The sequence below is a fragment of the Callorhinus ursinus genome, unplaced genomic scaffold (genome assembly GCF_003265705.2).
Source record: "Callorhinus ursinus isolate GAN/ISIS: 27379988/994484 unplaced genomic scaffold, GSC_fseal_2.0 scaffold13, whole genome shotgun sequence".
NCBI lineage: Eukaryota > Metazoa > Chordata > Mammalia > Carnivora > Otariidae > Callorhinus > Callorhinus ursinus.
In genome coordinates, this window is record NW_027397075.1 from 19,366,607 (window position 1) to 19,386,224 (window position 19,618).

The 19,618-nt window shown below is 38.8% G+C and overlaps 1 protein-coding gene across 5 annotated transcripts in view; it reads left to right on the top strand.

The window, feature by feature from the left end:
• Positions 1-19,618, top strand: part of AHCTF1 (AT-hook containing transcription factor 1) — a 77,694-nt gene that overhangs the window by 19,114 nt on the left and 38,962 nt on the right. For 4 of the 5 annotated variants that reach the window (XM_073899885.1, XM_025878097.2, XM_073899886.1 and 1 more), the window contains 9 exons: positions 47-227; positions 4,430-4,637; positions 5,632-5,748; positions 9,887-9,971; positions 11,789-11,939; positions 13,246-13,378; positions 13,462-13,643; positions 14,067-14,128; positions 15,063-15,191. In XM_073899885.1, coding sequence (XP_073755986.1) covers positions 47-227; positions 4,430-4,637; positions 5,632-5,748; positions 9,887-9,971; positions 11,789-11,939; positions 13,246-13,378; positions 13,462-13,643; positions 14,067-14,128; positions 15,063-15,191 — 1,248 coding nt within the window. The remainder of the gene's footprint in view (positions 1-46; positions 228-4,429; positions 4,638-5,631; positions 5,749-9,886; positions 9,972-11,788; positions 11,940-13,245; positions 13,379-13,461; positions 13,644-14,066; positions 14,129-15,062; positions 15,192-19,618) is intronic. The other variant, XM_073899884.1, reaches the window with a different exon arrangement.

Sequence of the window (19,618 nt, forward strand, 5' to 3'; positions counted from 1 at the left end):
TTCTCACTTTGTGTAAGAAAAACAAATGCTGTATTCTGCTTTCTAGGTGACCGCGATTGAACCCATAATTAGTCATGGAGGAGCCAGTGCCGGCACTCAGCATTTGCACCCAAGCCTCCGATGGCTTTTTGGTGTGGCTGCAGTGGTGACCGATGTTGGACAGATCCTTCTTATTGACCTGTGTTTGGATGACATGTCATGCAATCAGAATGAATTAGAGGCCTCAGGTAATTGTTTGAAACCCAAAACTGAGCACCTGAATACTCTGATGCAGTGGATTGGGTTTTTTTTCCTAAATAGTGAAAAATTTTTATATAGAAGCTTCTCTTCATGTGTCTTTGTTTCTTTTATTGTTTGGACTTATTGTATTATTGTTTTGGGCACTGGATACTTTTTGCATGAGTTTTTCTATTTTATTGATGAATTATTCATGTAGTTAAAGTAGGTATTGAAAGAAATGGAGATTTTGATTTGTTTTTCCATATACGCTTGAAAAATAGCTGTAACTAAGTATATGCCAGAAGAAGGGCTGAAGGTATAAAATCTTGATCTTTATCAGACAGTATAAAACTATCCAGCTGTGTAGGATCTAACTGTTTTTGGCACACTGGTTATGTGCCTACAGTAAGGCCAAGTTAGAAATAAGGTAGTGTAATAGGAAATAAAAGAGTAATCGAAGGTTTTCTTTCACAAAATAACATACTAAGATAGAACTAATGCTTACTCATTTTTAAAAAAGTGAGGAGGATTTTCTTCCTTTAACAGTAATAACTCAGTGTTTATAAATCTTCTCATCAAGTGCTTTCCGTTCTTTGACTATTTATGGGACATTTAAAATGATTGATTTATACAGTGAGGAGAACTAACCTAAAAATCTTAAAAAATGTATGTGTTAATAAAGTTTCAGGAAAGGACCTTTTGATCTTGAAGACCTTCTTTATAGTTAAAGCAGTCCTGTACTATTAGGGCAGATCTGTTTCTCTGTGGATCAGCTAAGAAATCATTATTTTATCCCAATTTATAATGAGCATAACTAATAAAAATTGTCAGTGCATAGTAAAACTAATTAAAACTGCAAGTAGTAAAATTGTATTTAACCAGAAATTAAAGAACCAAATCAGATTTCTGAGCAAAATTTTAAATCTGTAAAATATGACTTGAAAGAACTTGATTTGGCAGAAATAATGACCACATGGACACTTAAAAAAAAAAGAAAAATTCTCACAGTGATAAAAACTTTATCTTAAAATCTGATATATACAAAGATCTGACTGATTAACCCTGGGTAAAGTTTAAAAGAAAAGAATTGACTAACAGAAATAACAGTAATTAAAAATGTATTTATAGAATATTAGAAGTGCTTGAACTGCTCTTTATATAAAATTAATAGAGGACTTCAATAGTCTTGATGGAATTTTGTTCCAGAGTTTTGTAGACAATACCATTCTACATGTAAGGCTAATTAAGATGCTTGTATTCATAATTAAAACTCTCTTCAGGGGCGCCTGGATGGCTCAGTCGTTAAGTGTGTGCCTTCGGCTCAGGTCATGATCTCAAGGTCCTGGGATCGAGCCCCGCATCGGGCTCCCTGCTCGGCTGGAAGCCTGCTTCTCCTTCTCCCACTCCCCGTGCTTGTGTTCCCTCTCTCGCTGTGTCTGTGTCAAATAAATAAAATCTTAAAGAGAAACAAACCTCTCTTCAGACCAAAATAGTGGAGTTAAAACATAGTTTATTTCAGAGGTCAGCAATCAGTAGTTGAATTCAGCACAAGGATTTTATAATGGAACTTGGATTCTGATCAGAGATCAGAATCCTTTCTCAGTTAAAAGATTTACAAAGCCATTGAATAAAAAATTGGGGTTTAATGCAAAAGTTTTTGTTTACAAAAGTAATTTATGATTACAACTATTTGGACTTTGCTGTAATACACATAATATAGAAAGTGAAGTTCTGGGGTGCCTGGGTGGCTCAGTTAAGCGTCTGCCTTTGGCTCAGGTCATGATCCCAGCATCCTGGAATCGAGTCCCACGTTGGGCTCCCTGCTCAGTGTTTCTCCTCCCTCTGCCCCTCCCACGCTCATGCACGCGTGCTCTTACTCTAATAAATAAAGAAAATCTTTAAAAAAAAATGAAATTTCCCAATATTTATCATACTATATACTGTTTTACAGCTTTTCTACACTTAATGGTATTGTGCATCTTTCCACATCAATACAGATAGAGTCTACCTTACTCTCTCAAATAAGTGTACATTATTCCATTGTATGAAGTATTTATTTTGGCAAAGTTTAATCCTTGCTCTTCTTTGGAAAAATAATAGAAGCAGAAGGGATTAGGAGAGTAATTGTTCAAGTACAATATATGATTTTTCCCTTCTTCATAACAGCATTGAGGGAATCTGCCCTTGCACGTGGTTATATCAATATATGGGCCTGAGTATTTTTCCTTTTATTGAAATTTCAGAGATCTTCAAGTAGACAGAAGAATATAAGAACTCCCACATATCTGTCACCTAAATTCAAGTTTTCAGAACTTAACCATATGTGCATCTTTTTTCTTTCTTTTCCCTCTTCCTCCTTTTGCCTCTGCATTAATTTAAAGCAAATATTGGCCGTCCTATATAATCGTAATGCCATTACCAGTCCTAACTATAATAAGAGTTCCTTGGTATAGTCTAATAACTGGTCCGTAATCAAATGGCTCTAGAGCATCTTTTTGCATTTGTATTGTTTGAATCCGGATCTGAACAAGGTCCACATCTGACATTTGAGTTGTCTCCTGTCTCCTTGAATGTAGAGCTGACCTCCCTCTGTCCTCTCCTTTCCTATTTATTTTTAGTTCTACTGACTTGCTGGAGAAGTTAGTTTATCTGATAGAATGCCCCCACATTTTGGAATTAGTGGAGTGTTTTCATGTGGTATCATTTACATTTTGTATTTTCTGCAAATATAAGTTAGCTCTGATTAGGTTCAAATGTGACATTTGGCAAGGACACTTCCAGAAGTTCTGGATATTTCCTACTGTATCACATCGGGAGGACGTGGTGTCTTGTTTCACCTTCAGTGATCAGTGGGTCCAGATGATGACACTGCAGTCCTTCCTTGTTAAAGTTTCCCATCTGCCTTTGTACCAGTGATTCTCAGCCAGGGGTGACGTTTGCCTTCTAGGGGATCTTTGATAATGTCCTGGGGACATTTTTGGTTGTTGTTCCTGGAGGGAGATGGTGCTACTGCCATCTAATAGGCCTGGGGATGCAGTTCACCGTCCTGCAGTGCATAGGACCTGTTCCCCGCGGCAAAGATTTATCTGACCCAGAGTGTCGTCCGTGGAGCCAAGCTTGAAAAACCCTATTTAAATTAATTGTTTCATCCATTGAGATTGTTACCTTAAACCTCTTGATTCAGTAGGGGATACAAAAATGATGATTTTAAAATTCCGTTAGCCTAAAGAAGAATTTTCTCATTATAACTAGGGCTATTTGTTTACCCTGAAATACAATTTGTACAGAAGAGGCAGGATGAATGCTTACTATTTTTTTAAGTACTAATTTTCAGAATAAGGAGCTGGTACCCAGTTACTTAAAATGGTTCAGTAAGATCTTTTGTTGGTGAGGACAGGAACTCAGGAGGTTTTACATACTTCATGTGTTTCATTCATTTACTTTCATTATTGTTTATTGATGTTCAAAAGAAATTTTTTTTTTAAACTAATGAGCACCCCTTCATGTACTCTGACAGGTCTCCTTTAGACTTTGATAGTTTCCTAGATTTCTGGCACAAGATGTCCTAGGCTCGTCTTACATATTTTCTGCCCCAGACCTGGAACCGGCCATTTCTCCAAGGGGAATATTTAGGTTCTTAGTTCTAAATTTGAATAAAGAAACACATCAGCTTTTTGTTTGAAAAAAAAAGGGGAGTGCTGGGTGGCTCAGTCAGTTTAGTGTCTGCCTTCGGCTCAGGTCACGATCCCAGAGTCCTGGGATTGAGCCCTGCACTGGGCTCCCTGCTCAGCCGGGAGCCTGCTTCTCTCTCTGCCCCTTTCCCCTGCTTGTGCTCGCTTGTGCTCTCTCTCTCTCTCTTTCTCTGTCTAAAATGAATAAATAAACTCTTTAGGGAAAAAAAAAAAAGAAAACCCTGTCAGCTCTGTTTATGATTATTAAGGAAATTGTGTAATCCTTTTTTAAAAAAGTATACTTCAAATATTTGAGATGTACCGTGAGGTTTTTAAAAAATTCCACAATTAAATGTATTTTGAAAATAAGAGCATTTAACCTAGGTATGGTTGGCTGTTTTATAGTTCAGCGTGCTTTGTTATCACTGATCTGATTTTAATTGGCCATAGTAGTCCTCAGTTGAAGCTTGAATAGTGGGTGACACATTTGCTTTTATGGTTGTTATGATCTGTTAATCTTACTTGTCTTGTTTTTCTAGACCTTGAAGTTGTAACCGGCATTCCGGCCGAAGTTCCGCACATCAGGGAGACCGTGATGCGCGAGGGCCGCCACCTGTGTTTCCAGCTGGTGAGCCCGTCGGGCACCCCCGTGTCAGCCCTTCGCTACATCAGCAGGACGAACCAGCTTGCTGTGGGCTTCTCTGATGGCTACCTAGCTCTTTGGAATATGAAAAGCATGAAAAGAGAGTAAGTATGACTTTCTTCTCTTGGTCATTGGTAGTTTCTTTCTAAATATAATTTGTACTTTATTATTATTATTTTAAAATTAGCATAAAGAGAAAAGGGTATGGTTAAAAATGACTTTTTTTTTTTTAAGTTTTATTTATTTAAGTAATCTCTGCACTCTATGTGAGGCTCGAACTCGACTCTAAGAGCAAGAGTTGCATGCTCTTCTGACTGAGCCAGCCAGGTGCCCCTCTTTTTTTTTTCTTTTTTTAATAGAAAATCTTTTTTAAAAATTGCTGCAGAGTTTACCCTTTATTGAGGGAAGTAGCCCTTAACGGAGGGAGGTAGCAGATTGGCATTAAGGACTTTTAATCTCTCTGAAGAGTTAAGTAGATGCCTGTTTTTCTCATAAGTTGTCAATTTAATATTTCTTCATTTTTCTTCAAGGCATATTGGATTTTTTTTTTTTTTTTTTAAACCACGTACCAGTGATGAAGCGGCAGTGCTATTGCCTAGTAGCTCCCTAGGGCAAGTCCACTTCAACTCTCTTTGCTTGAGAACCTTCTACCAGCTCTTATCTTGGAATTGCTCAGGGAATGCCTGGAGAACCTGGCTTCCACAGTCTTTCCCCTGGCACTGTCCTCTCTTGGCCAGCTGTGCTTTCTAAGTGGTCTGTGGGAACTCTTCAGATTCTCACTCACTGGGGTGTCGTGGTGAGGAAACTAAGCGCATGCAGCTGAGGTGGAGTGTTGTGTCCGTGTTCATCTTTCCTAGGGGGCCTCTCGCTGGGAGCAGCCCACAGTGGCACATCCTCACCTGACAGGAGGCACAAGTTCCCACCTGCACGTATGTGGGTGCATTAGTAGTTTTGGCCCTTCCCTCGGCCGTGCCTGTTGCCTCACTGTCCTGTACCCTGTGCATGAAGATCAGACGATCATGTGAACAGTAGTTGCTCCAACCCAAATTTTCACATGAGACCCAGTATGAACTGTCCTACTTTTTGTGCCTCTTGTAGATACTACACACAGCTGGAGGGTGGAAGAGTTCCTGTGTATGCGGTCACTTTTCAAGAACCTGAGAACGATCCGCGTAATTGCTGTTACTTGTGGGCTGTTCAGTCGACACAAGATAGGTAAGTGTGATGCGTGTGGTTTTTTAAAAACACTTGTCAAAGATGAGGCAGCAGTTCATTTCTTTTGGAAAGTCTTGTAGTATTTGTCTTTTTAGAGAAAATAGCATAATTCAGTGAATTATTTTGAAATGATTTTGAAAGTTAAATGATTAAATGATTGTTTCGACATGGTTGAGTAAATTCTGGGGTATCAGTAAGAAATGGTGCTTGTTTGACTTGTTTGAATGCTATTTCTAAGAGCAAGCCAATACAGGTGAGTAGGCAGCCTCTTATTGCCTTAGACAATTTTTATGGCCTTCTGTGTTCTTACACTTTTATAATCTCATTTCTTCTCTTTGTTGTGTATGCCTCTCTCGTTTTTATTTACCCTTACTCTGTTCCCTGGTCCTCCTGTTTGCCTTTTTCAGTATACTCTTAGCATAAACTTGGTTAATTTTTCTCTGTCATAAGGTCTAATTTTGTCCCAATTACAGTTAGTGAGAAATCTTTCAACTGAATTCTAACCAGTGAAATTTGTTCAACTAGAATAGTGTAAGTATTGATTTTCCTTTGGTGTTTTGTTCTTTCTTGGATGATCAGTGAAACAGTTGAGCTTGTGGTATAAATGCCATGATGGTGATAATGTGCGGTTCCCAGTATTTTTCTCTTCCCAAGTCCATCCTACCTTGGGTTCTAGGTAACCTGAATTGTGGTCACTTTGGGTTTTGTGTTCTTACGTCCCCACATGGTAGTTTGGTCTTGCCTTACTCTATAGTAAGTCAGGAAATGGAGAATTGATTTGCCACTTTGAAATTTGTCAGTCCTGGAAAAATACTGAAATGAAAATACAGAGCCTGCTGTTGGGCTACCCCTCCTTGAGTCAAACCCATATTTCCATTCATCTGAGTGTGGGGGGGGGGGCAGCAATTGGAGGGATGTGACCTGTGAGGGCTCTGGGTGGTGGGGAATGTGAGGGGACTTTCATCTAAACAGTTGTTGTATTCTGCTTATTTTTCCTCCTAGGACTGTCTCTTAGGATAAGTTCTATTAATTTTTTATTCTTTATTTGGGTTTTTGTATTTTACTTTTTCTGAATTTCACACACTAAACTCTAGAGTGCTTTCCTCTTATTTTGGAACCTGGTGAATAAGTCTGACTTCTTTTTTACCATACCACTCCTGATTCTTTTGGTGTTATCTGTAAGTGATGCCCACTCTATTCTTATAATCATGAAGCTATTTGAATATTCTCTGTTTCTGATTTTCTTTTGTAAAATCCTTGTGAAATGTATGCGCTTCCTTTCGTCCTTTTTTGAGGTAGTTTGCAGAGCTCTCTACAGCTGATTCTTGAACAAGGTGGGAGCTGGGGCTCTGACCCCTCTGTGCAGTAAGAAATCCATGAAAACTTTTGACACCCTCCCTCTCCCAAATTTAGCTACTAATAGCCTGCTCTTGACCAGAAACCCTCCCGATAAACATCAATAATTAGCACATATTTTATGTGTTAAATATGTTATATACTGTATTCTTTAATGCTCTTTTGCTTAATTTTTTCAGTATATCTATGCTATGCGGTTCATCTGCAAGGTTTTCCAAATTGTCACAAATCTCCAAAAAACTTCCCACTATATTTATTGAAAAAATCTGCATACAAATGGACCACACAGTTGAAACTTGTGTTGTTCAAGGGTCACATGTATTTGCATTTGAAGCACAAATGAATTATAGTTTAAAATATGGGCAGAATATACTGTTTTCGGTTTCTCTTAACGGTGATGCCCTGTATTTACTTGTCTTTATTATTCACAACACACCGAGTAAGTAACCCATAGGAATAATTCTCTAACGACTTGTAAACCATTTTCTAGTACTATATATAATATTCTTATAATAGGACAGGGTTAATTTAATTGGTAAGTTGGATTATTTATTCCTGCATGATTTACTTTGCATTTGTCACAATTGCTGATGTGAGATATTTTTGAGAGTGGTATTTTCGTGGACTTCTAGTCTTTGATTTGGGCCCTTAAATTAGTATGTCATGGGCCTCTTTGAGACTCTGATGAAGGCTGTGATATATATTGGTATGTGTATGTAATATGATTTAAAGCACAATTCCTGACCTGTGGTCTGTGTGTAGACATAGAGCAGTCTGTGAGCTCCCAGAAATTATATTCAAGATTATTTACATTTGTTTATATATGTCTATGAATAATACATAATAAAAATATATGTGTACATATATATAAGTAGTATGTATATATGTGTATAAATAATACTTATACACATATGGAAACAACACTTACATAAGTGATAGTTATACACATATTGGTATATTTAAGTGGATGGATGGTATTGGTATTATAAGTAAATGAAAAGAATATAAACTTAGATTATAAGTCTAAATTAGACAGATGATGTGGTCCTTCCTTTTCCCCATCAGAGTGATTATTTAAACAGAATAAAAAAGGGAAAAAAAAATCACCATAGAGTGATTATATCACCACAGAATTACATGGGTATAGATCTTAAATTGTTGCCATAGTGCTCATCAATTATAATAAAAGCCACATTAAATTTTTAAAACTTATTTAAATTCAACTAACATATAATTATTATTGGTTTCAGAGGTAGAGGTCAGTGATTCCTCAATCAAGCCACATTAATTTTGTAATATGGAAAAGTGAATGAAAAAACCGACTGGTGTTCCCTTTAATGTCGGTTGTATGCAGTTTGTCTTGTTTAATATTTGGTCTTTTAGAGGTTATTTCTCTTTGTTCCATGTCCATGTGTTTATTCATTCCACAGAATCATTGAGTGTTTATCGTACTAGTGACTCTTGTCAAGACTGTAACGATGCATAGCACCAATAAATTTCTATTCTTCTAGATGTTCTTTTTCAGCGAGTATATTCCATAAACATACTAGTGCATGTATTTCATATAATTTCAGTTAGTGATGTTAAATACAGAAAAATAAAGCTGGGAGAGGAGATATAGAATGTGTGGTAGAGGGAACTGCTCTTTTAGATGGTATCGTTGGGGAGATTTAAATGAAGTCAGTTGGGGTAGGTAGGTAGGTAGGTAGGAGAGCCATGGGGAGATCTGGGGGAAAGAATGCAAAGGCCTTAGAAAAATGTCTCAAGGAAAAGGAAGAAGAGCGGTAAAGGGTAGAATGCAGACTGGTCATAGATGAGGTCAGAAGAGTAGAACTAGTTTATACAGGGCCATGGAGGCCAGGATAAGGTAAGTATATGAATTTGGTCTGGTTAGACCAGACCAATTAAATTAGTTTCTGATGGGAGGGTCTGAGCATTAGTATTTTGTCAAAGCTCCTTTGATGATTCTAATAATAAGCAACCAAGATAGGGAACCACTAGCCCAGAGTGAGAACAGTAGAGAAGAGAGCTGGGAATCCTTCTGCACGTGGAGATAATTGATGGTGGAGAAGCAGAGTGTAGAACAGCCAGCAGAGGACTATGGATAATGTAGTGTGAGGAACATGAAGATGATGTGGTATCCTGGAAGCCAAGTAGAATATGTGTTCTAAGAAAGATCAGCCAGAAAGAATAAGAATTCACATTCGGACAGTATGGAAATCTGTGCTCTTAATCCTTAATGGCACGCTGTCCTTGAGCAGTGAGGAGTTGCTTTGGGATCTCTGCTTCACATGCATACTGTGTGGCCTCATCCTGTGGTCCTGGGCAGCAAGATCTTCATCTTAGGTAGAAGCATAACAAGATTGCAGAAGAAGGAACAACGGACAGGCAGTCCCCTAAGGACAGTTTTCTGTAGTTGCCATGGGATAATTCTGTATACATCCTGTTGGCCAGAACGTGGGCCTCCTGCACCCAGCTCAGAGCACACCTGCTAAAGACGGGGAGAAGCGGTGTTGCATAAACCGCTGTAGTCTCTGCCATATAAGGGGTCACCTAAAGTGTCCAGATAACATCAGCTTAAGTTAATTAGAATCTGTTAAAAATAAGAATCAGTTATTGTTTCAAAGGACTGCATTTTGTGAAAACTAAATCACAGTAAGTTCTTCATGTTGACCTTAGTTTTGTCCTGTGTACTCAGTATTGTATACAAGACAGAAAGAGCTGCTTGATATATTAGTAGGATCTTGAGTGTTTCTTCTCAGCTCGTTTCTGTTTCTTTCAGTGAAGGGGATGTTTTGAGTTTACATCTACTTCAGCTGGCCTTCGGTGATAGAAAGTGTTTGGCATCAGGACAAGTCTTGTATGAGGTAAATGGTACTGGGACTGTGGGTTTATTATGACCATTTTATCATTGTTTTGCCTATTTTAGTCTTTATGATATTAACATATTGAAAAGTATTCTTCTCTTCAAGTTAATACTGTATTCACAATGTAATGAAAAAAGTGTTAGATTAGGGACCAGTAGACTAGCAGTTTTACCAACATAGCCCTCTTAACTTCCCCATGTATCATTTTCATCTAAAATGAGGGGATTGGACACGACTCATCTTGTGACCTAATTGGTACACAGGAAAAATTGCCCCACTTTATTGCTCTAATATATCAAGCAGTAAGCCATGGAGTGACTTTATAAACAGTCTTGGGGCACCCGACTGGCTCCGTCGGTGGAGCATGCAACCCTTGATCTTGGGGTTGTGAGTTTGAGCCGCACGTTGGGTGTAGAGATTACTTAAAATGTTTGTTTTTTTTTTTTTTTTTAAAGAGAGCGCAAGTGGGGTGGGTGGCAGAGGGAGAGGGAGAGAGAATCTTAAGCAGGCTCCACGCTCAGCACAGAGCCTGATGTGGGGCTTTTAATCTCACGACCATGAAATCATGACCTGAGCCAAAATCAAGAGTCAGATGCTCAACTGACTGAGCCAACCAGGCGCCCCACTTAAAAATAAAAATCTTAAGGGGTGCCTGGGGGGCTCAGTCGTTAAGCGTCTGCCTTCGGCTCAGGTCATGATCCCAGGGTCCTGGGATTGAACCCCGCAGCAGGCTCCCCGCTCGGCGGGAAGCCTGCTTCTCCCTCTCCCACTCCCCCTGCTTGTGTTCCCTCTCTCGCTGTGTCTCTTTCTGTCAAATAAATAAATAAAATCTTAAAAAAAAAAAACATCTTAAACCCACCTTTAAAAAATAAAAATAAAAAAATAAAAATCTTAAATTTTTTTAATTAAAAAAATGGTCTTGCCACTTACAAAAGAGGATAAATGCATTAGCCTTTCAGGTGACTATTTCTCCAGCTGAATTTGAAGAAAAGGTGGTGTGCTGCTAATAGCTACGTGGTCAGCCCCTACATTCCTTTCTGTAGGACAGTCTTTCTTAACCTAGCGTTTGAAGTTACGTGGATGGGCTTTAAAGAATCCATGAAGTCTGTGAATTATGTGTGACATTTTTATGATTATGCATTTTTCTGGGGGAGTTTCATAGCCTTCTTAGATTCTTTTCTTTTTTTTCCCCCTAAAGATTTATTTGAGAGAGAGAGAGAGAGAGAGAGCAGGCATGCACAAGTGGGAGGGGTAGGGAGAAGAAGAGAGGATCCCAAGCAGACTCTGCTGAGCATGGAGCCCAATGTGGGGCTAAATCTTACCATGACCCCGAGACCATGACCTGAGCTGAAACCAAGAGTCAGATGCTCACCTGACTGCACCACCCAGGTGCCCCAGCTTCTGTTAGATTCTTAAAGAGATTGATGAACAAAAAAAAAAATGTACGGACTGCTGTTCTAGAGCAAGAATTTCTCTGAGAACAGAGGAGCAGGTTTGCTGGCCTGGAGTATCTTTGTACAGAACAGTGATGGTTAGTCCAGTTCACACTCCAGCCGAAAGTCCCTGAAGGTTCCCGTGGTTGATAACTCCTTTAGAAGGTTTGTTGGTGCTGTCTTCAAGAGACTGAGTTTAGCCTTTTATCTGTGTTTTATGCTATATAAAATTTCAGAACCCTTTTCAGTGATTTGTTCTCTTTACTCTTTAACTTTTTTGTGTTTTCTTTTTATCCTGTAAAAACTCTTTAAATTCAGAGAATATTTAATTTTTTAATGATTTCTGGCTTAGAATTCCATTAAGATAGAGATTCTCTGTTTCAGGGGTTAGAGTACTGTGAAGAAAGATATACACTGGACCTCACGGGTGGCATGTTTCCTTTGAGGGGACAGACTAGTAATACCAAACTGTTGGGGTGCCAGAGTATAGAGAAATACCGGTATCATGGCGACAGAGAGGAAGGTATGAATGAAGGTTGGTTAAAAGCACTCTTATTATATGTCATGTGGAATGCTTGATTTTAATAGTTATCTTGATGTAAGATTTGACAGACTGCTTTTTAGATTTCATACTCCTGGCAGTTAAAAAATTGGAATACTCTTTAGGTCTGTATCAGATTGGCAGTACTCTCACTCTCCAGTTTGCTAAGTAGAACTCAAGAGTCCAATAGATTAAGGGACCCTTGTATTTTAATCCAGCTCTCTAAATAGACAAGAATGGTCTCTAGTTTTGACTAGTATGAATGGTTTATGAATAATGGTTCCTTCAGTGTATTTTTTGAGACCTACGGCAAACAGGCCTTGGTTGTCTTTAATTTTTCTCTTTCCTTTAGTATCATCTCTTCTGGCTGGTAAACAGCCCTTGCATAGGAAAAATGGTATCGATTTGGAATCCATCATGGCTTCAGATCTTAGCTCTGTCACTAGTTGTGACCTTTGACAAATTATTTCACATTTCTGAGCCTCCCTTTCCCCATCTGTGAATGGAATAATGCAGTTGTACCTTTCGCAAAGGGTGGCTGTGAGAAATAAATGTGATGCCTGCATAGGTTTGTTCAGCTCTGGATGTGCTCCCCAGGGCCCTGCTTGTGTATGTTCTTACTGGGATTCATCTTCATGGTTCGCTCCTCCATCCTGGGCGTGTCCTCCCTGCTTGTTCGACATACGTATTTGTGGTCCAGTCTTCCCGTCCGACTAAACATGCCCCAAACACAACTCTTCAAACTCTAGCTTTTCTCATTCCCCACTCCCCTCTTTTTTGTTTCCCATTGTTTACTTTTTTCTCTTGTTGGTGCCTCTGACTTTGCTCCTATCTTTCCATTCCCCACAGCCACCGCCCAGGTCCTCGCCTTCCCCCCTTTTCCCATAGAGCTGGATCAGCCCTTCTCAACTGGAATTCCTCTGAAGAATTAAGTGCCTCAAAGCATCTGTTTTCAGTGTTGATAATTCTCTCATACTGGCTGTGTTCCCTTGTTGGGAGAATATGCATTCTACTTTTACGTCCAACACCTCAAAGTTGCCAAAGTGTTAAGTGAAAACAAGCCAGGATACAACTTTTCTGATGAGTGCTTTTTAATAAAATTTTCTTGAAATGGAGAAATAGTAAAGATATAAGTGAATGAAACCCTTCTTATAGAATGAGCGATAGAAATGTGCTTTGACATATCAAATATGATTAAAACTTCTTAATTTATGACAAAATGTTGCTAAAATTTTATTTGGGCTAGTTTTACTTTGTGATTATTTATTCAATTTATAAAAATGATATTCTTTTCTTTTAGCTCTGTCTCCTGACACTAGTGTTTCAGTCTTTACCTGGCAGGTGAATATATATGGACAAGGAAAGCCTTCTATGTATTTGGGGCTTTTTGACATAAATCGTTGGTATCATGCACAGATGCCAGATTCGTTAAGGTATGATTTCGCCCTCTCTCCTTTTTCGTGTTTGTATGTATAGCAGCGCAGTCATTTAATGATTTTGTAACATTTTCTTTTAGATCAGGAGAATATCTGCATAATTGCTCTTATTTTGCATTGTGGTCACTGGATTCTGTTGTGAACAAGACTTATCCACATTACATCTTGGATATACTAGTAAATGAGAGAAGCTTAAGTCGAGGAATTCCTCCTTCATATCCACCTCCTGAGCAGTTTTTTAATGCAAATATTTACAATTTTGGTATGTATGTCCTTAACATTACCTTTCGAGAGAAATAACATGCACGAGTATGTATGCATGTGTGTAATACGTATTTGGATAGTATGTGTATATATAGTTACCTGTTCATGTCTCGTCACTGTCAGTTAATATATGGGTAACTTAGGAAATTAATTTGATATGTACATGAGAAATTTAATACTTAGGGATTTTATAAAGAAATTATCACTATTATGAATTTGCTAGAAAAGGTAACTATCATTTATGTTGAAGTTTGGTATCTTGTCAGGATGGAAATACCTGGAAAAATTATTTTAAAATTTATTGTATGTAATAATTTTGATATCTTGCCTAGCAATCTCTTGTTAGGATAAATTTTGGTGTATTAATTCCATCTACGATATAATATGTAAGCACAATTTTTTTTTTACATCTTTTTTTTAGATGCCACTTGTTTGTTAAACTCAGGAATTGTTCATATAACTTGTAATGGCTTTCAAAAGGAGGTAGGTAACAACTAACAATGTGGACAGAGTGTGCCTTATTGAACTGAAGTCAGATCATGGATTTAAACTTTATTTAGTGTTAGTTATATAAACTGTTGTTTCAGCTTAAATGGTAGCTTCTGCTAGGTTTGTGCCATGAGCAGCTAGTAGCATCAGTTACTGATGGCAGCCTGCCAGAAGAAGTTTTGGGGTTGTGTGGATGTTAGCTAGTTGAACCTTAAGGAAAAGAGCGGAAGTAGGTCAGTGCCTTCACCATAACCCTTTGTATCCGTATTCTTAATTCTCTTTCTTCTCAGGAAGCTTATGAATAAGTGAAGTAACGCAAAGAACGTGCCTAGCACAAGCGGGCAATGATTATGTGTTGAAAAAGACTTTCCCAGGAAAACACAAAATGGCAGATTTCAAAATTGATAATCGGCTAGATGTGCCTGAATGCCATATTTATATTCATATTAGCTCTCTCTTACATTAGATCAGAAGGAATAAACTGCAGGTGTGTGTGTGTGTTCATTAAGATCTGTCCCCAGGTCTGTCACCTTTGGAGAAGGTAACAGGGTTACCGTGTGTGTGTGTGTGTGTGTGTGTGTGTGTGTGTGTGTGTGTGTGTGTTCATTAAGATCTGTCACCAGGTCTGTCGGCTTTGGAGAAGGTAATAGGCTTACCCGTCATAAAAACAAAAAGCCACCCAAAGTACCCTTATCAGTAATATTATTTATAACTAGCAAGCATTGGTTTAGCTCAAGAACCTATAAACCCTTTTCCTTGCAAGAGGTGTAAAAATGGAGTCTTACAATTTCTATTCCCTGTCCTTTAGCTTTATTCTCAAAATATTAAGTATAAGTATATTCTTGGGGATAGTAGGGTGATAAGTTTATTATTCTTAAATTTGATTATTTGAAATTGTGTATTGATATTTATTCATCGATCTTTACAGACTTTGAGATTTTTAAAGAAATCAGGAGCATCTCTCAGTGAATTCATACCTGATGGCTATAATAGATGTCTTATGGCTGGCCTTCTGTCACCGAGACTTACTGATACTCACCCTTCCAGTTTAAGTCAGGTGAGATGATTTCTAACGCTGTTGTTTCTTTTGAACTATTTTATTAGCTTTCTATTATAATAAAAGTCTACTAGATAATTTTTGCAAAAGTAGACTCAGTAGATGCACTCTGCATGATCACTAGCTATGGTCCTGGGTTTGGCTTAAAATATATACTCCCAGGACTTAGTAGGCCATAACTTGGCACCAGGTTCACTTAGCTGTATAGAAGGATATAGGACAGGAGGCCCATCATGGCATGTCATGAGTAGAAGCTATTATAACAGGCCTGGGGCCATTTTCCAGCCCCTGTGGGAACTGCATGGGTGCAAGGAAATGAGACCTCTGAGTGGAAATCATCTTGACTTAGGTAGATCTCATGGTCTAGAACAAAAACATGTGATCACTGGCATGAGCGTCACTGGCAACTTGTTCGTGGTTTCTATCATAGCGCTGTTTAATCAGAAATTCTAGGAGTGGAGCCCAGCACTCAGTGTTTTAATAAGCCCTTGATGTAGGGGGTGCCTGGGTGGCGCAGTCGGTTAAGTATCTGACTCTTCATTTCAGCTCAGGTCATGATCCCGGGGTCCTGGGATCGAGCCCGGCATGGGGCTCCCTGCTCAGCGGGGACTCTGCTTCTCCCTTTCCCTCAGCCCCTCTGCCTGCTTGTGCTCACACTCTCTGTCTCTCAATAAATCTTTAAAAAAAGCCCTTGCTGTGATTCTGATGCAGTGTTTTATAGAAACCAGTATCTTCTGAGAGCATGTGAGAAGATTCGAGGTTCCTGCAAAACAGGGCCGTTGGTTCTCGAAGTCAGACTCAACTCATGGAAACCAGAACCTTAACTTCCGAGTGGAGGTTTATAATCCATTCACGGTTTTCCTGGTCCCAGTACAATTTACCTGCCAGGAGACATTCTAGCAGTAAACAGTGTTGCCTGGGGACAGCTTGTGATTCACCTCTATTTTAACTCATTATTTGTTAGTAAAATATGCTAGAATGAAGTAAGCTCCATTTTCCCATGGAGAAAGAAAATGTTAACTCTCCCCAGGTAGTGTTTGGATAAAGTTATTTAAAAATTACAGTTGTGAAACATAATGAATTGCTGGAAAAAGAGCCTTTTAAACATCCAAAGGAATATAAATATTGCCACTGGTGGTTTAACACTTATGGTTGGATTTTAATACTTAATTTCATGGAGTGAAGAGAAATATTCAATTCTATTATCATTGGGAGATTTCCTCTCCTCGTTTCCCCTCCTTTTATATTTTTGTATCTGTGTTTACCACATGGTCATGTCATGATCAGTGTTAATGTTCTTGTTATGTAGCTTGTTTTTTCCTGGAATGTCCAAGTGGCCTTTAAAAAACAAAACAAAACCTTGCCTAGTCTCACACAAGCTTAATTTTTTCTTCTCAGTTTCTTCTTGCTCTTTGTGGAGCCTCTTTAGACGAAGGGTGTGACCTTCTGTTAGATTACCTTCGTTGCCCAGCGTTTTGTCGCCTTTGCCTCTGGTTCTATTTTTGAGGAGATTTCTTCATCATCTCCCCGTCTTCCTATTAGCTTTTTAAAGATTTGACCCTCATTTAAAATTTTTGGAGTACTTTTTCTTTGATCAGTCTTTTGTTCATAGTATTCTGTTTTATGGATGAACCAGCTCCTGTCCGTGTGTGTTTAGTCTTACTTGGTTCTCTGCATCAGCTCTGTTTCCTCTGCAGTTGGTTTTCTTCCTTTAGTCTCTTTGATGCCAGTGGCTCTCCTTACGTGTTTGGTGGCCCTTGGTCATCTGTTAGTATATAAAGTGGGTCAGTACCAGATGATACGCTCTCTTTTGCGTGGGTATAGTTCATGTAGAGGCGTCCTTTTCTTGGGGATAGTAGATGGGACGTGCACCATTACAGTGGAGAAAGCCCACACTTTGTTTGGGACCATCCCATTTTTCCAAAGATCTGTGAGGCAGGCATCCGTGGTTCTTCGCTGTGGGATCAGTGACTGGCTGTTCCATAGACTAAGTGTCCACCAGTTGCCTGTTTTCAGCCCCGGGTCTGACCACTCTTGTCCCCCACTTTCCTCTGTACCTGGTTTCTCCAAGGACTTAGCCTGAGGGCTCAGAGAGCTAACCCAATTCCATTCTCATCTGTAGCTCCCCTCTGTGAGGACCTAAGAACGTGGTTTCCCTCACACTGCTGAGTCTGTCACCTTTCCTCATGACTGCTGTTCACGGATTTTGTTGAGCTGTCTTACCCCATGATGCCTTCTCTTTTCCTTGCCCTCGCTGATTGATACCTATCTCTGCTCTTTACGATTATTCACTGGGGTCTGATGATGATCCGGAGGCAGGAAGTAAATGGCTGTGCATGATGTTCCATCTTTATCCACAGGTAACAATTTTCTTTTGTTCAGAAAAGACTAAAAGCAGTTACTGAGGTTTCTTTTGTTCATTGTGAGTAATACGGTCTTTTTAACCCATCTACCTTGTGAGAGTTATGGAAGAATTGCTAATAGGTTGTACAGAAGAGATCTATTCTTTCTGTCTAATGGCCCAGGAATACTGTTGAGGGTTTGATGAAACAGCGTCATCTAACTCTGGGCTGTTGATTTCCAACCATATACATTCAGAGGACACCTTTGATCAGTCTTTTGTCTGTTTTGTGGTGTCCTTTCCTCTGCCCTCAAGAAGACAAGGAGAAAAAGAACAAGCACCAAATTCAAGATGGCTTTCTGCAGCTCTTGATTGGGTTCATTGAAAGACCTTAGGAAACTTTGGCCCCAGTGGCCCTGCCCATCCTCCCGTCAGGGACTGGAACTGCCTTTCCCGCCTTGTGCTTCAGCTTCTGACGACAGAGAACTCACTGCTCATCCTCGTCCTCAGGGCCTTGGGTGCTCCAAGTGCTCCATTTAACTTTCTCACTTTTAAGGAATTTAGTACAGATTATTTTTTTCTGATTACATACCGTCAAATTTATTTAAAGCGATAATATCTTAAAAATGTGAAACAAGAAAAAATTACCTGTAATTCAGCCACGTGAATAAAACAGCATTTAGTGTTTTCTGTGATTAAACCTGGTAATTCAACCTGTTTAGGTTTTTTCCCAATTACATCAATAATACATGAATAATTTGGATTTAGAAAACTGGCTAAAGTGTATGGAGGCATATAAGTATTGGCATTTTGTTAACCATTCTTCGTGTACCTTTCTCTTTATTTTTTAAACTCCATTCCTAGAACAGGCCAAGTTAAACTGTATTCTTTAGTGATGCACATGTAGAGTGAAAGCAAGAAAGTGATGACTTCAGAAGGCCGGAAAGGGGTCGTGGTTGCCATGGGAGATGGGAGGGGAGGGTGGGATTTGCTTTTGGTCAGGTCAGAGCAGACACAGCTTCCAGGTTACTGCCAAAATATTCTCAATCTAAACCTGGGTGGGGTCTTATCAGTGTCCACTTTGTAATCATTTGTTTGTATACATGGTGTATGGACTTTACACTTTTCTTTCATGCATTTCTTTATATATCCCTTCTTCATATACATGAAAAGGATGATACAGATGCAATTTCATATTTTTATTGACTGGTCAGTATTCTGTTAATTACGTATTTATAGGGCTTACCCTTTTTTTACTGGGTTATCTATGGAAATTCTTTAGCATACATATTTACCCTTTTTGTCGTAAATCTTCTAGATCCTCCCCCTACTGTTTTCCTCTTGATTTGTTTTATGGTATCTTTTGCTACATACAAATTAGTATTTTTGTAGTCAGATGTATTTTGTAGCTCTAGCTTAAAAAGTCTAACACTTAAATGTTTCTTTATCATTTAAGGGTTCAGTTCATCTTTGTGTATCACATCAGGTAAAGGTTGATTTTCTTTCTCCCGGATGATGATGAGTCCAGCCGTGCTACACCACTTATAAAATAGAACGCAGAATATCCTTTGCTCATGTTACTGAGATACCACATTTATTTGATTTCCTTTGTCTGTGTGTACTGGGTTCTGTTTCTGGATTTTTATTTCTTCCCATTAATCTGATCTATTTCTATGCCATTCATAGATTTCTTTGATATTCATAGTGATTTATAATGATTTTAAGTAACAGACTTAACTAAGACATGGCTGTATCTTACTTACAGTCACCTGCTTACAGTGTCTAATTCAGTGGGTTTTAATAAATCCATGGAATTGTGCACCTATCCCCACATTCAGTTTGAGAACATTTTTATCACCCCCACAAAACCCCCATATTCTCCCCCCCACGCCCTGGCTTTTGATAACCATTGCTCTGCTTTCAGTCTTCATAGACTTCCTTGTTCCTTATATGAATCCACAGTTGATTTGTGTGGTAGCACGCATCAGTCCCTCGTCCCGTTTAATGTCTGTGTCACATAACGTCTGTATAAGGAGCATACCACAGTTCATTTATCCATTCTTTCGTTGATGGGCATTTGGCTTGT